We start from the raw sequence: 14,221 nt of genomic DNA, 5'->3' as shown, positions 1-14,221 counted from the left end.
ACAACCTAGGTGCTCTTGTTGGGTTTTCTGGTCTTTACCAGAGCCTTTCTTCTTTGCAGATCTGCCTCTCCAATTCCTTGTCCTAACAATGCTAATAATTTTAAGTGTTAGATTTTAGAGGCAATTAGTCCTAAGTGTTTTGAGTTCCTTCCTCTAGAAGTGACTCCTGTAGCTCTAAACAATGTATTTCCACTTCTGTTTTTAACATCAATTTTGGACAATGCCTAAGTATTCCTGCCATAATAAATTGGTATTTAGCTCAATTACATGTCTCCACTTTGCCACAATATTTTGAATAGAATTTGTTACTCATCACAGTATACAAGAGTACTTTAAAACTATTGTGAAAAATGCATCAAAATGCTTTTTATTTAGGTGCAAAAATGGAAATCCATGCAATATAAAAATTGTATAACGCTTTTCATGAACTTTTTATGACACCTCATGTTGCCATTTTTAATTCTTTTACTCTTTGTTTTGATAATATAGTAACACTTGCTCCATAAAACAGGGAAATCTTGTAGTTCTTCAGCTTAACAGTGTGAGCAAATTGGAGCAGTCTTATTTTCTTCAACTTCCCTCCACCACCTTCTCCTTTCAAACTTCTGTTACGTGTAGTTTACTTTTTGCATTCTTCATTACAATAAAAGATTTTGTAACAAAAACTTACCAATATATCCATTTTTAACAATTCATTGTTGTGTGAGAAGCATATCTATGCTATACCAAACATTTTCATCACCAAAAGTAGAAACTGTTTCCCATTAAGAAGTTATTTATTGCCCCTCTCTTTCCATCCCTGTCAATCACAAATCTGCTTTCTGTCTCTAAGGATTTTCCTATTCTATTATTTCTATAAATGGAATTATATAGGCTTTTCTGTCTGATTTCCTTGTCCTATTATGGTTTTTTAAAGATTTATTTATTTGAAAGGCAGAGTTACAGAGAAGCAGAGAGAGAGAGAGAGAGAGAGAGAGGTCTTCCATCTGCTGGTTCACTCCCCAATTGGCCACAACAGCTAGAGATGCACCAATCGGAAGACAGGAGACAGGAACTTCTTCTGGGTCTCTCACATGGGGGCAGGGGCCTAAGTACTTGGGACATCTTCAACTACTTTCCCAGGCCATAGCAGAAAACTGGATGGGAAGTAGAGCCAGCACTGCAGGTGGCGTCCCACCTCTTACTACGTTTTAAAGACCCATCTTTTTGTAGCATATATCAGATTTAACTCCCTTCTGCCTGGGTAATATTCAGTATTATGGATAAAGCATATTTTATTTTCTTTTCCATCTATTGAGGGAAATTTCAGTTGGTTCCATTTTGTGGCTCCTGTGGATTTTGCTACAATGAACACTTATGTACAAGTTTTCTTTTTTTAATACCTGCTTTAAATTGGGTAGTTATGTACTTTGAATTGCTGGGTCAAATGGAAATTCTGTGCTTAAATAGTTAATAACTTTTTAACTGTTCAGTTCATAACATTTGCATTGTGTGCAGTAACTCATTTAGTGCTTGGTCTGTGAGTCTAAAAAATTGAAAATCAATAATATTGCTTCATTCTGACTAAAATTGCTCAACACATAGACCATGTCCACTTTGGTTATACTCCTTTTTAGCATATACTTATTTGTTTCTATGCCTTTGGAGGACATTTTAAAAATATTTTTGGAAATTTATTTCATATTTTTCAAGGAGAACAACTTATCTGTGCCCTGCATTATCCATTTTTGATAGTCATGTTTTTCTCTTTATCTACTTTCATCTCTTTTATATGAAGGTTTTTATCAACTTTCTGGCAAAGTTGATTATCTATTTGTATTTAGGAATATATTGCCCCCTAGTGGACTTTTGTTTGTTAGCAAGGTTTATAACCTTTTCAATCTACTTTGCCATGGCTGGAGAGGCTGGTGGCAATGTTGAGGTCATGCTATGCTATAGCCATGCTGAACGCAAGATTCTATTTTGAAGGAACTTGAAAAAAAAAATTGATTTTGAAAAAAAAAAAGTCCTTCAATTTCATCTGCCAATGAGCTCATATGTCAAAGGAGAATGAGAGGTAACATGGATTTTTCTTCTTATTTTTTTAAAAGATTTTATTTATTTATTTGAGAAGTAGAGTTATAGACAGTGAGAGAGAGAGAGAGAGAGAGAGAGAGGGAGAGGGAGAGAGAGACAGCGAGAAAGGTCTTCCATCTGCTGGTTCACTCCCCAAATGGCCTCGACGGCTGGAGCTGGGCCAATCTGAAGCCAGGAGCTTCTTCTAGGTCTCCCACATGGGTGCAGGGGTACAAGCACTTGGGCCATCTTCTACTGCTTTCCCAGGCCATCACAGAGAGCTGGATTGGAAGAGGAGCAGCTGGAACTAGAACCAGCACTCATGTGGGATACCGGTGTTGCAGGCGAAGAATTAACCTACTGTGCTGCAGCACCAGGCCCAACATTGAATTTTTTTTTTTGACAGGTGGAGTGGACAGTGAGAGAGAGAGACAGAGAGAAAGGTCTTCCTTTACCGTTGGTTCACCCTCCAATGGCTGCTGCGGCCAGCGCGCTGCAGACAGTGCACCGCGCTGATCCGATGGCAGGAGCCAGGTACTTCTCCTGGTATCCCTTGGGGCGCAGGGCCCAAGAACCTGTGCCATCCTCCACTGCACTCCTGGGCCACAGCAGAGAGCTGGCCTGGAAGAGGGGCAACCGGGACAGAATCCGGCGCCCCGACCGGAACTAGAACCTGGTGTGCCGGCGCCGCTGTCAGCTGCCAATTAGTGCATGTGTTTCTACTCTCACTTTGCCTCCTTGTCATCTATGCTCCAGAATCTTCAAGGTTCTCCAGGGCAAACTGTCTCCCTTTTCAATTGCCCCCCTCCCCCAATCCTAATGGTCATGAGCTCCTGCCACTCAATTCCTCTGTAAGACTTTGGTCCCTTATCTCATTAGTCTTTCAGAAGGTTGTCTCCATCTGTAGCCCATTAACCCAGTCACTAATCTCTTTGTTGCTGTGAATTTATACCTTTAACAAATTGTGTTCCTATCATTTTGTGGCAAGAGAGGAGAAACACATGTGGGCAACCTGTTAGTTTTAGCAGGAAATACTCCTTCTAACTTTAAATGCTGATGTGCCAACAGGAGAGAGCTTAGAGAAAGTCCTCTACAGAAAGTCTGTAAGATGACTTGTTTAGCTGACATTTCTTTGTTGAAAATTGAATTATTTAACTGAAAGAAAAATACTGAGTGTTGGAGTTTCTCCACCCCGATGTCCACATGGGTCATGTCAGAGGAATTATCACCTTAAAGTATTTCTGACAAAATAAAAATGGTACTCAAGATTGTGCAATACGTCAACAGCTTCTGAGACTCTAGAAGATATAACATAGGGTGATTATGGAGAAAAAAAGTATTTATTCAGTGTATCAACAACATCTGAGAACAGAATATGTAATCAACTATATTTGTTGGTAAAACAAATATTTATTGTGTTTTTTAACAATGTGCTGGATAGAGAGACAGAACAGGACTGTGGGAAGCTCAGCTTTTAATTTATCAACAACATTTTTTGATTATTTTGTTTTATATATTTGTTCTCCTCTATTGATTTTACTTACTTAACCATCCTTAGAAGCCATTACTTAAAAGTGAAAGCTAACTTCCACAGCCATGGACTTTTTATGCTTCCATGACCATGATTCCAGCTCTTTATGTTCTGTAAAATGCTGATATACTTCCACCTGGTGGCAATTAGTGAACATTGCAGAACAGAGATTATCCCCTTGGTTTCCCCCGAAAATCACAGTTAAACGCCAGGAAACTTCAAACAAGAATTTACTAAAGCTTTGGGCTTTGTACACAGATTTAGATAGTCATTCTTGCATGGTTGAAGGGTCGGTGGTGTGCAAGGGAGAATGAACTCCGATACAACGATGCAAAGGGAGACGCGGTTGGTATTGTGGCCCAGCAGGTTAAACTGCCTGTCACCATGCATGCATCCCACTTGAGTCCTAGTTACTCTGCTTCTGATCCAGCTTCCTGCTAATGTCCTTGGGAAGGCAGTGGATGATGGTTCAAGTACATGGGCTCCTGCCACCCACATGAGAGACCTAGATGAGTTCCTGGCTCCTGATTTTGACCTGGCTGTTGTGAGCATTTGGAGAGTGAACCAGTGGATGGAAGATTTATCTCTCTTTATTCCTCACTCCCTGTCACTCTGCCTTTCAAATAAATCAATATTAAAAAAATAAGAGGAAGGAGAGTAAAAAGTTATAGAGTTATAGAACATTTCAAAATATGTTACCTGTACTTGAGTCACACTCACTACAATAAATATTCAAATGCAGAGAGAATAATGTGATAAAAAGCACTCAAACAGTTGGCATCAAATCTTTGGTGAGAGTGTAACATAAATAAGGGACTGTGTGAACTGTGTATAAACAGGCCTAAGTAGTGAATTACTCTTTATCTCAAGCCTCACTTGCAAATTTTTCTCTGATGAATCTTCAGGACATTTGTATGGACAGCTCAAATCATTTTGGAAGGGGAGACAGGCTGCCTTCCCAGATCAGGGAATCAAAAGTGTTAAACAAGATACTTCGCTTCTCTTCCTTCCGGGCAGTGAAATGCCGGTTCACCAAAGTTGATTTTAAACAAAGCAGTAAAATTCAGATATGTGATAAGGTTGATCTAGTGTTATTTGTCTCTGTACATCTGAGATCTGTTTATACCAGTAGTAGAAAATGACTACATGAAGCTACTTCATGAATGCACAACTCCAGCCTCCTTTGAACTTGATGCCTACTGCAATGACTCAAGCAATCAGATAAGCAATTAACAGAGTAATTATTAATAGAGTAATTTAAAAAGTCGCTTTGAGAGGCTGGTGTTGTGGCCCAGTGAGTTTTGCTGCTGCCTGCAACACTAGCATCCTACATGAGCACCAGTTCTAGTGCTTGCTGCTTCATGTCTGATCCAGTTTCCTGATAATTTTAGTGCCATGGAAAACAGGGGAAGATGGCTAAGTGTTTGCACTCCTGCTACACATGTGGGAGACCTGGATGTAGTTCCTGACTCCTGGCTTCAGCCTGGTCCAGCCTTGGAGGTTATGGCCATTTAGGGGAGCAAAACAGTGGATACAAGATACCTTTCTGTCTGTGTGTCTCCCTTTTTCTCTGTAATTCTGCCTTTAAATTAAATAAGTAAATACATCTTTTTAAAAATCACTGTGAAGGCTGAGTTGGAAAACAAAGACCAAAGCAAAATGTGCAGTCTCTACATAGAAGAGTGTTCATAGATATTGTGAGGTTTCTGAGAAGGCAAGTCATCATGCCATTCGAAGTACAGAAAATCTCACTAAACATTTGCAATTACGAGATACCTATTTATTCTCTATTAAAGGTACAATTAGAAAGATTGATGTATTGCAGGGTATATGAAAGTGTATGGAAATTTGCACTCTGTTAGTAACTAGGATGTAAATTGGAAGACAATTTTCATTATTCATCTTTAAGCTATCACATGTTCTGATCTGACCATTATCTCTCACAGCATTTCCAAGTACATGGTCACATACTTGCAGAGATGACAATTTTGTATGTTTGAAGTAGAAAAACTTAAAATATACCTCATGTCAGTCTACTCAGTGATAGATTATCATTCATCAAAACAATAGGATATATGCTGTGTTTAAAATAATTAAATAGGGGCAAGTATTCAGGCATAGTGGATTAAGGAATGTCAGTATCCCACAGCAGAGTGCCTGGTTCAAGTCCTAGCTACTCTGCACTTCTGATCCAGCTTCCTGCTAATTCACATGGAAGGCAGCAGGTGATGGAGACTTAATTTCTATCTCTACCATGCTCTAACATGAAAGTACTCGAGAATTACTTACACAAATTTAAGATAAATGAAAAATAATTTAAAGGATTTTTAAGGGCAAAATGATGTTACAAATTTCATTGATTGTGGTCCACAGAGAGAAGTGAGAGAGTTGGGAAAATCCTGGCTTGATCCACTCCTACTATTTCTGAGAAGTGTAGTGCATCCTCATTCATTGTCTGAAACATTATGCCCAGATTGATACAAAGTCATGTAAGATATTGACTCATTTCCAAACTTATCAATGCAGTAATATACTGCCTTCAATATTTAAAAGGTAGTGAGCAGCAATATAGAAATAGTCTTCAGAAGGAGAGGCATTATTGCATTTTGTGACTTACATACTCCCTGACTTTCCTTGATGCGAAATTTAACACCCTGCTGATGATCACCATTACTCTCTCTTGCAGGTATGAACTATCTTCATGCATCCATACAGCCATCTCCTGTTGGAAACACAAGGGTCACTCTGTTACTGTGGCATTGCCACTTCCCAAAGTCCTCCCCTGCTAGTCTGTAATGCCACCAATTCAGCAGTTCCTACAGTATACTGATTATTTCACACTTAATCTAATTTTATCTAAAAATACAGCCAATATGCATCTAGGATGCTACTACATTGAATATAAAAAAACACATCTTGGATTTATTTGATTCAATTCTATTCATGTATCCACTAATGTTGCTGTAAGAGTCACTTTGTCAGGCAACATGAAAAGCTTAGCAATCAACTGCTTCACCACTCATTTTCTTTCAGAGTATGTATTCTTTGAAAAAAACACATAATCTGCCTTTCGATTTTAAAACAGAATTTAAGTGTTATTTGATCCTCAAATGGCATCTTGGCTCAGAAATCATCTGCAAATTTACCACCCAGAAATATTCTGGCTCATGGTTAGAAAGTACCTTTTAGGAGGCAGCTTGTAATAACGGAATTAGTCATGAGGGCTCCCCATGAGCTCATCACCTTACTGCAGACCCCGGCTCTCAACACTCCTGCATTAGGGATTAAATTTTCAACACATGAATTGGAGGCATATTCAAATTGTAGCATTTTACCTCTAACCACGCTCTCCAAATTCATGTTCTTCTTATATGCAAAGTACATTCATTACATTGCAATAACTCCAAAGTCATAATTCATTTCAGCACCAACCTAAACATTTCAAATCTAGAATCTCATCTGACTCATGTAAGTGAGAATGAAGGCACAATCCACTGAATCCAGTTTCTCTCTAGCTGTGAGCCTGTTATATGTTTCCAGAATGGGGTGTCAGACAGGGGGTAGACATCTTCATCTCAAAAGGGAGCAATAACAAGAGGAGAGGGAGTCAAACTCGTCATTTTATCAGAAACCCAGTCAGTAATAACTAACCCACTTCTGCAAAAATTACATTCAACTACTCATGAAAGCACAACCCTCATGACCTAAACACCTTTCAAAGGGGCCCCCTCCAAACGCCATCACATTAGGGATTAACTATCTAATACATGAACTTTGCAGGACATGTTTAAATCATAAAAAGTGATATCCATGAAGACAGAATGCCACAGGATTCTAAACCTCAAGAAGTGATGGGGAAGAAGCATGTGTATAGATGTTGTCACAGTATGGTTCATTTTATGTGTACTTGAAGGTAGGTGAAGTCAACACTATTCTCTGCTGCTCTATATTATATGTACTGTATTATTCATAAAATGCAGCTTCTCCAGTGTCTGTTGAAGCCATGTCCTCAAAATCGATTTCTTAAAATGTACGCCTTTATAATTGAATTAAAGGAAACTGATTTCTTTTTGTGAGTAATTTCACTCCTTGGGAAGTAAAGACAAATTTTCAGCCACAAATACTTGAAAGAGATGGAAATGTGGCACATGGGAAATAAATGAAACAGTTAATTTGTATTTATGACAAAATTTCTGATTTCCTTTTGCTTTACCTTTAAGATCTGTAGCTTGTAGAGATCTTTAGATACTAAGATCAGAAGAGTGTCTTCATATATGTTTAAAATATTTTGATATAAACTCTGAAATACAAAAAAAGAGTGTGCTACTAACCAGTCAACATCAGATAAAATTTTATTTGATAGATATCATTTTGCCTCCAAATGTCTTAATTTCTCTTCATAAACAAGATAAGAAAGGAGAGGAGTGAATATGCTAATGTGAGCCATCAATACATCATGCATTTTTTTTCCCCAGTTTATGGAGCAAGCACACTCCTAGCAATGTGGAGGAAACAGAAACTGAAGATGTTGCTGATCTTGCTAGAGAAAGCTTTCTAACTTCACTTTTCTCTGATCCTATTCCCTTTCTGGGAGCACTTGATAGTAACCTCTCCACCATCACAAAATCAATTAACCAGAAACATCTTCACCCATTGGTTCCTCTAAGTTCTTTGCAACCCATTAAATCTCATGGTTTGTGGAATTCACAAGGAATCCAGAGACAAAGATTAGTTCTAGACAGGACTATGTCTTGCTATATCTAAGAATAGTAAAGGAGAAGACAATAAATACTGTGACCCACTGAGAGGCTCTCTGAAGGACTGCTGCGGTGTGTAACGGTGTCTTATTGTGAGTAGAGGAAAGAAGAGCTTACCACCAGGTCCACCATGTCCTCGGCACAGGTTCCCAAGCCTCTCACTTCATCAAGTTGTGGTATGGAAAATACCATTTTAAAGGCTGCCTCTATTATATGCAATTGAATTTCAAATTGAATATAGGGATCCACATAGCTGACAAAAAAAACATTAAATGGTTAAGAAAAAAAATGTCACGCAACTTTAGTAGTATTTTTCTGGTGATAAAAGTGCACTAAAACATGAGGTCCAGGGGTTAATGCTGTAGTGTAGCAGGTAAAGCCACCACCTGCAGTGCCAGTATCCCATATGGGTGCTGGTCTGAATCCTGCTGCTCCACTTCTCTCCCTGCTATCGCCTGGGAAAGCAGTAGATGATGATCCAAATCCTTGGGCCCCCAACCCACGTGGGAGACCCAGAAGAAGCTTCTGGCTTCAGATCGGCATAGCTCTGGCCATTGCAACCATTTGGGGAGTGAACCAGTGGGTGGAAGACCTCCCTCTCTCTCTCTCTTTCTCTCTCCCTGCCTCTGCCTCTCTGTAACTCTTTTAGTGTTTGGCTTTATATAACACACATTTGCCATATCTTCTCTTTAAAATGGCAGTGATATTTTAAATATAAAATAATCAATTTCTTTGCAAAGAATAATCTACACTAAATTATTTGGACATAAAATATATTTCTTTCTATAAACATAATTTTGTAAAGTAGGGTTAAATTCCTAGTCAAGTTCATATACCCACACTACAGTTTAGGAGTGAAACTGCGTAACTGCCATAATTTCTGTAATCGGTGATATTATGTTTTCTACATTTTGATTTTACATTTCTGATAGTGGACTGCATCTTCAAATTCATGGCAAAAGAAATCTACCCATATCCAACAAGAAGGACTATCTGTTTATCCATGTAGTACAGAAAGATTGGGGAAAACCACAAGACAGAAATAATTGTTGCTGAGTTCAGGTGGTGGGATTTGGAGTTTTTTTTTTGTTTTTCACAATTGTGATGTTTCTGAAAACTAACACTTTTCAATCAATGAGAAACAAGAACATGAAGTTTATTGTACCTGGAGTTTGTGGCTAGGATCATGGATTGATGACATAACAGTCCTGCGTATGCATCCCACAAACTGGCAGCTTTGTGCTCCTACGTACCACAAAGAAGTAATATCAATGATCATAGTTCAGTGAGGCTCATAACGTCATAAGTATTTCTCTCTCTTTTTTGGTAGAGACTGAAGGGACAACATCAGTTTTGAAAATAAGTCCAGGAATTCATAGAAGTGTTGAGACCAGAAAAGCTGTAATTTAAGTTCACAGTAGTATGTTGGCCTAAGTGGCGGTGTTTTACAACCCACCACAGTTTTTCATAATTAGCATTTCCAGATGCCATGTTGTTAGGAGTACTGTTTTCCAGGTACACTTTTTAATTCCACTGTAACTTGGATTCAGTGTGGAATCCACCTATAAAACTGTCAGCAGTGCAATTTAAGTCAGGTTTGCTGAAAAATGAATAAATTTGCACTGCAGAAATGAAAATCACATACAGGTCAATATACAGCTATCTAATGTTATGATTTAACCTTTAAAATGATAGTTAAAAGAATTCCATTAATAGATTATACTACAGGCTGGCGCCACGGCTCACTTGGCTAATCCTCTGCCTGCGGCGCCGGCATCCTGGGTTCTAGTCCCAGTCGGGGCGCCGGATTCTGTCCCGGTTGCCCCTCTTCCAGGCCAGCTCTCTGCTGTGGCCTGGGAAGGCAGTGGAGGATGGCCCAAGTGCTTGGGCCCTGCATCTGCCTGAGAGACCAGGAGGAAGCGCCTGGCTCCTGGCTTTGGATCGGCGCAGCGCACCGGCCGTAGCAGCCATGGGGGGGTGAACCAACAGAAAAAAGGTAAACATTTCTCTCTTTCATTCTCTAACTCTGCCTGTCAAAAAAAAAAAAAAAATAGGTTATACTATAGGGGCTGGCGCTGTGGTGTAGCGGTAAAGCCACCACCTGCAGTGCCAGCATCCCATATGGGCGCCCGGTTTCAGTCCTGGCTGCTCCACTTCCTATCCAGCTCTCTGCTGTGGCCTGGGAAAGCAGTAGAAGATGGCTCAATTCCATGGGTCCCTGCACCCATGTGGGAGACCTGCAAGAAACTCCTGGCTCCTGGCTTCGGATCGGCACAGCTCCGGCTGTTGCAGCCAATTGGGAAGTGAACCAGTGGATAGAAGACCTCTCTCTCTGCCTCTCTTCTCTCTCTGTAACTCTGCCTTTCAAATAAATAAACAAATCTTTCAAAAAAAAGATTATTGTACAATTTTCAAGAAACTGAAGAAGCAGTAGAACTCATTTAGCCAAGAGAACCTTGAGAAAGAATAAAGCAGAGGCATCTGGGTCAGTTCAGCAGCACAGCAGGTAAAGCCACTGCCTGCAATGCTGGCATCCCATACGAGCACTGATTCGAGTCCTGGTTGCTCTACTGCCATCCAGCTCCCTGCTAATGCACTCAAGAAAGCAGCAGAGGATGGCCCAAATGGTTGGTCCCTGCCACCAAAGTGGGAGACCAGAAGAAGCTTGGTCTGGCCCAGCCTAGCCATTGCAGCCAAGTGAACCAGCAGATGGAAGATCTTTATGTCTTTCTCTTTTCATCTCTCTCTCTCTCTCTCTCTCTCTCTCTCTCTCTATCTCTCTCTCTAACAGTGCCTTCCAAATAAATAAATGAATCTTAAAAAAAAATCTGGAGGCATTGCCCCTCCTGACATCAGGAATACTACTTAAGCTACCATAATTTCAACAGTATGGACAGTCATAAATATAAACACATAGACCAATGGAATGAAACAGAGTCCAGAAATAAATTCATCTCTATATGATGCCAAAGGTACACAATGGAATGGAGAACGGATATTCTCTTCAATAATGGTGTTGAGAAAACTAGATGGGCAGAGGCAAACACACTAAATTCAGTTCTTATATCATGTACAAAATTTAAGTCATAATGGATTAAAGACCTAAATTTAAGATCTGAAAGTATAACTAACACTCCTGAAAGAATATGTAGGGAAAAAAGGTTACCATTAGTCTTGGCATTAATATTTTGGGGTGTGGCATCTAAAATATAAGTAAGCAAATGAAAACACACAAAAGAGATTTCATCAAACTTAGAAAGGTTTCAGAAAAAGAAAATCAACAAAACAAAGGTAACCTATGAAAAGGAAAAAAATGTTTGAAAACAACAAAAGACCACAGTTCTACAGGAGTATAAACACGAGCTAAATATACTAATCAAATTAGACAGTAGGTAAGAAGTGTCGATGAGGGTATGAAGAAAAGAGAATCCACACACACTGTTGATGTGAATGTAAGTTAACAGCCATTATGGAAAATAGTATGTTTAACTTTTAAAGAAGTTAAACATGAAACTGTCTTATGATCCAGCAATCTCACTGATGAGAATACATTTAAAAAAAAGAAATTAGAATCTCAGAGATATCTGTTCTCCCCTGTGCTTTGAAGCACTATTGATGCTAACCAAGCTATGGAATCAACCTAAGGGTTTGTCAGTGAATGCTTGGATAAAGAAAATGTGGTAAATAAATAATGGAATACTATTTATCCCTGAAAATAAGAAAATCTTGCCATTTATAACAGCATGAATAAACTTGGAGGAGACTATGCTAAGCGAAATAAGCTAGGTATAGAATGACAAGTACCATACCATTTCACTTCTATTAGGATCTAAAAAAAAATTGAAGGAGTGGGCATTTGACACTGCTCTTATTATGCCACTATAGATCACCACATGCCATATCAGAGTGCCTGGCTTTGAGTCCAGGCTCCACTTCAATCTCCAGCTTCCTACTAATGTGCACTTTGCGAGGCAGCAGATAATGGCTCAAGCAGTTGGATTCCTGCCACTCATGTGGGAAATCTGGATTGAGTTTCTTGCATCTAGCTTCAGCCTGGCCTAGCCCAGTCGGTTATAGGAATCTGGGGAGTGAGCAGACTACAGGAGATGTACGTCTCTCTGTGTGTCTCCCTGCCTAAATAAAATAATAACTAACTAATTAAATGAGATTGCAGAATCAGAGAATAGCGGTCTCCGGGTGTTGGGGTGGGGAGGAAGGAAATCAGCATATGTTGCTAAAATGGTACAAACTTCGAGATATAAGATGAGTAGGTTATGAGGGTGTAATGTAGAGCGTGGCTAGTATAGTTAATATTTTGCTTATTTGAAATTTGCTGAGAGTAGATCTTAAGTGCCCCCCAGCCCCCCAACACATACCATACTTCACACTACACACACACACACACTGGTAATTAAGTGTGTTAATGAAAGTGCTAGTAAGTGTATATATAAATAAGTAATATGTAAATATTACTTATTTATAATATGTAAATAAGTGTGTATATAAAATCATCATGTTGTGTACCTTAAGTGACTAGACAATAACATATATTTTCTTCCAATATACCTTATTCGTGTTCATGCAAGAATCTGTTGCAATGTCATGTTCTTGTTCAGAGCTGTTAATATTGGTCATATAAAGTCTCACTCTCTACTTCTGAAATAGTTCCAAGTTCCTTCCTAGTATATGCATTACAATGATGCATCTAAACAAATTTATTCTCGTTAATGCATAGGAAAATGCCTGACAATGATTCCTTACCACTCTAAAAAATAAAAATGTCCTTTGTTTGCTAGATGCTGCCCCCCTGTTTCCAGAGTTAAGAGTATTTTGGGGTGTGTGAGAGCTAGCCCAATGGGTAGGGCTCTTTACAGGTCTGTTAAGTTAGAGAAGCTTCTTATTTGGGGTCTGAACTAAAGCATGACATTTCCCCATTGAGCATTCATATCCACTGCTAACATCTTTCTGGGCTATACTGAGACTGGGTGGTGCAGAAGAGATAATCCCCTGTCTCCAAATTATTAATAACATGTTCACAATTAATTAATTCCTTATAAGACCAAATATGATTTTGCTTAAGAGAATAATTCTTTGCTATGTTGATTAATAGCATACTATATGTTATCATAGAACATAAAATCTGCTTTATACAGACAGCTCTTGCTGTAACATAGAAAGCACACACAACATGTTCTGTGTGGTGATTTCTCTATCTTGAAACAAGAAATTTTCATACTCCTCATGAATTTAAGTCTATTTGTCCAGAAATTCATGAATCCCCACTTCTATAGGCAGTGACTAATTGAATATTCTGCCTCTATGGAAGCAATGATCCTTCAGGCCTGTTGCTTCAGTGAACTTTTCTCTTTGACCAGCTTTTTAACTGGTAATGAATGCTTGGAAATAAATTTGTAATACTTACACTATTCTAAATAACTGGCTATATAGCCACAGCACCTTAAGAGACTGAAAAATATTGACTTCCATTTGCTGGGCCATACCTATGGAGATTTTGATATAATTTATCTGTAGTCAAACTCAGGTTTCTGAGGTATCTCCATACTGTTTTCCACAGTAGCTTTACCAGTTTACATTCCTTCCAACAGTGAATTAGGACACCTTATTCCCCACATCCTCACCAACATTTGTTGTTTGTTGATTTCTGTATGAAAACCATTCTAACTGGGGTGAGATGAAACATCATTGTGGTTTTGATTTGCAATTCCTGGATGGTTAATGATCCTAAGCATTTTTTTCATGTGTCTGTTGACCATTTGGATTTCCTCTTTTTGAAAAATGTCTGTTTGAGTCTTTTGCCCATTTCTTAAGTGGGTTGTTTGTTTTGTTAATGTGAAGTTTCTTGATCTCTTTATGTATC

General features: G+C 38.9%; 1 protein-coding gene across 6 annotated transcripts in view; it reads right to left on the bottom strand.

Annotated features, from left to right (window-relative positions):
• The window catches only part of MROH9 (maestro heat like repeat family member 9), a 107,706-nt gene that overhangs the window by 72,944 nt on the left and 20,541 nt on the right, over positions 1-14,221 (bottom strand). For 4 of the 6 annotated variants that reach the window (XM_051857125.2, XM_051857124.2, XM_008264098.3 and 1 more), the window contains 4 exons: positions 9,509-9,588; positions 8,461-8,596; positions 7,800-7,886; positions 6,204-6,308 (listed from right to left, as the gene is read on the bottom strand). In XM_051857125.2, the coding sequence (XP_051713085.1) occupies positions 6,204-6,308; positions 7,800-7,886; positions 8,461-8,596; positions 9,509-9,588 (408 nt within the window). Of the gene's footprint in view, positions 1-6,203; positions 6,309-6,768; positions 7,209-7,799; positions 7,887-8,460; positions 8,597-9,508; positions 9,589-14,221 lie in introns of those variants that run through there. The other 2 variants (XM_051857126.2, XM_051857128.2) reach the window with 2 other exon arrangements.

This window comes from Oryctolagus cuniculus, chromosome 7 (assembly GCF_964237555.1).
Source record: "Oryctolagus cuniculus chromosome 7, mOryCun1.1, whole genome shotgun sequence".
In the NCBI taxonomy this organism is placed as follows: domain Eukaryota; kingdom Metazoa; phylum Chordata; class Mammalia; order Lagomorpha; family Leporidae; genus Oryctolagus; species Oryctolagus cuniculus.
The sequence above is the reverse complement of the archived record's forward strand: the minus strand, read 5'-3'. Positions and strand labels throughout refer to the sequence as shown.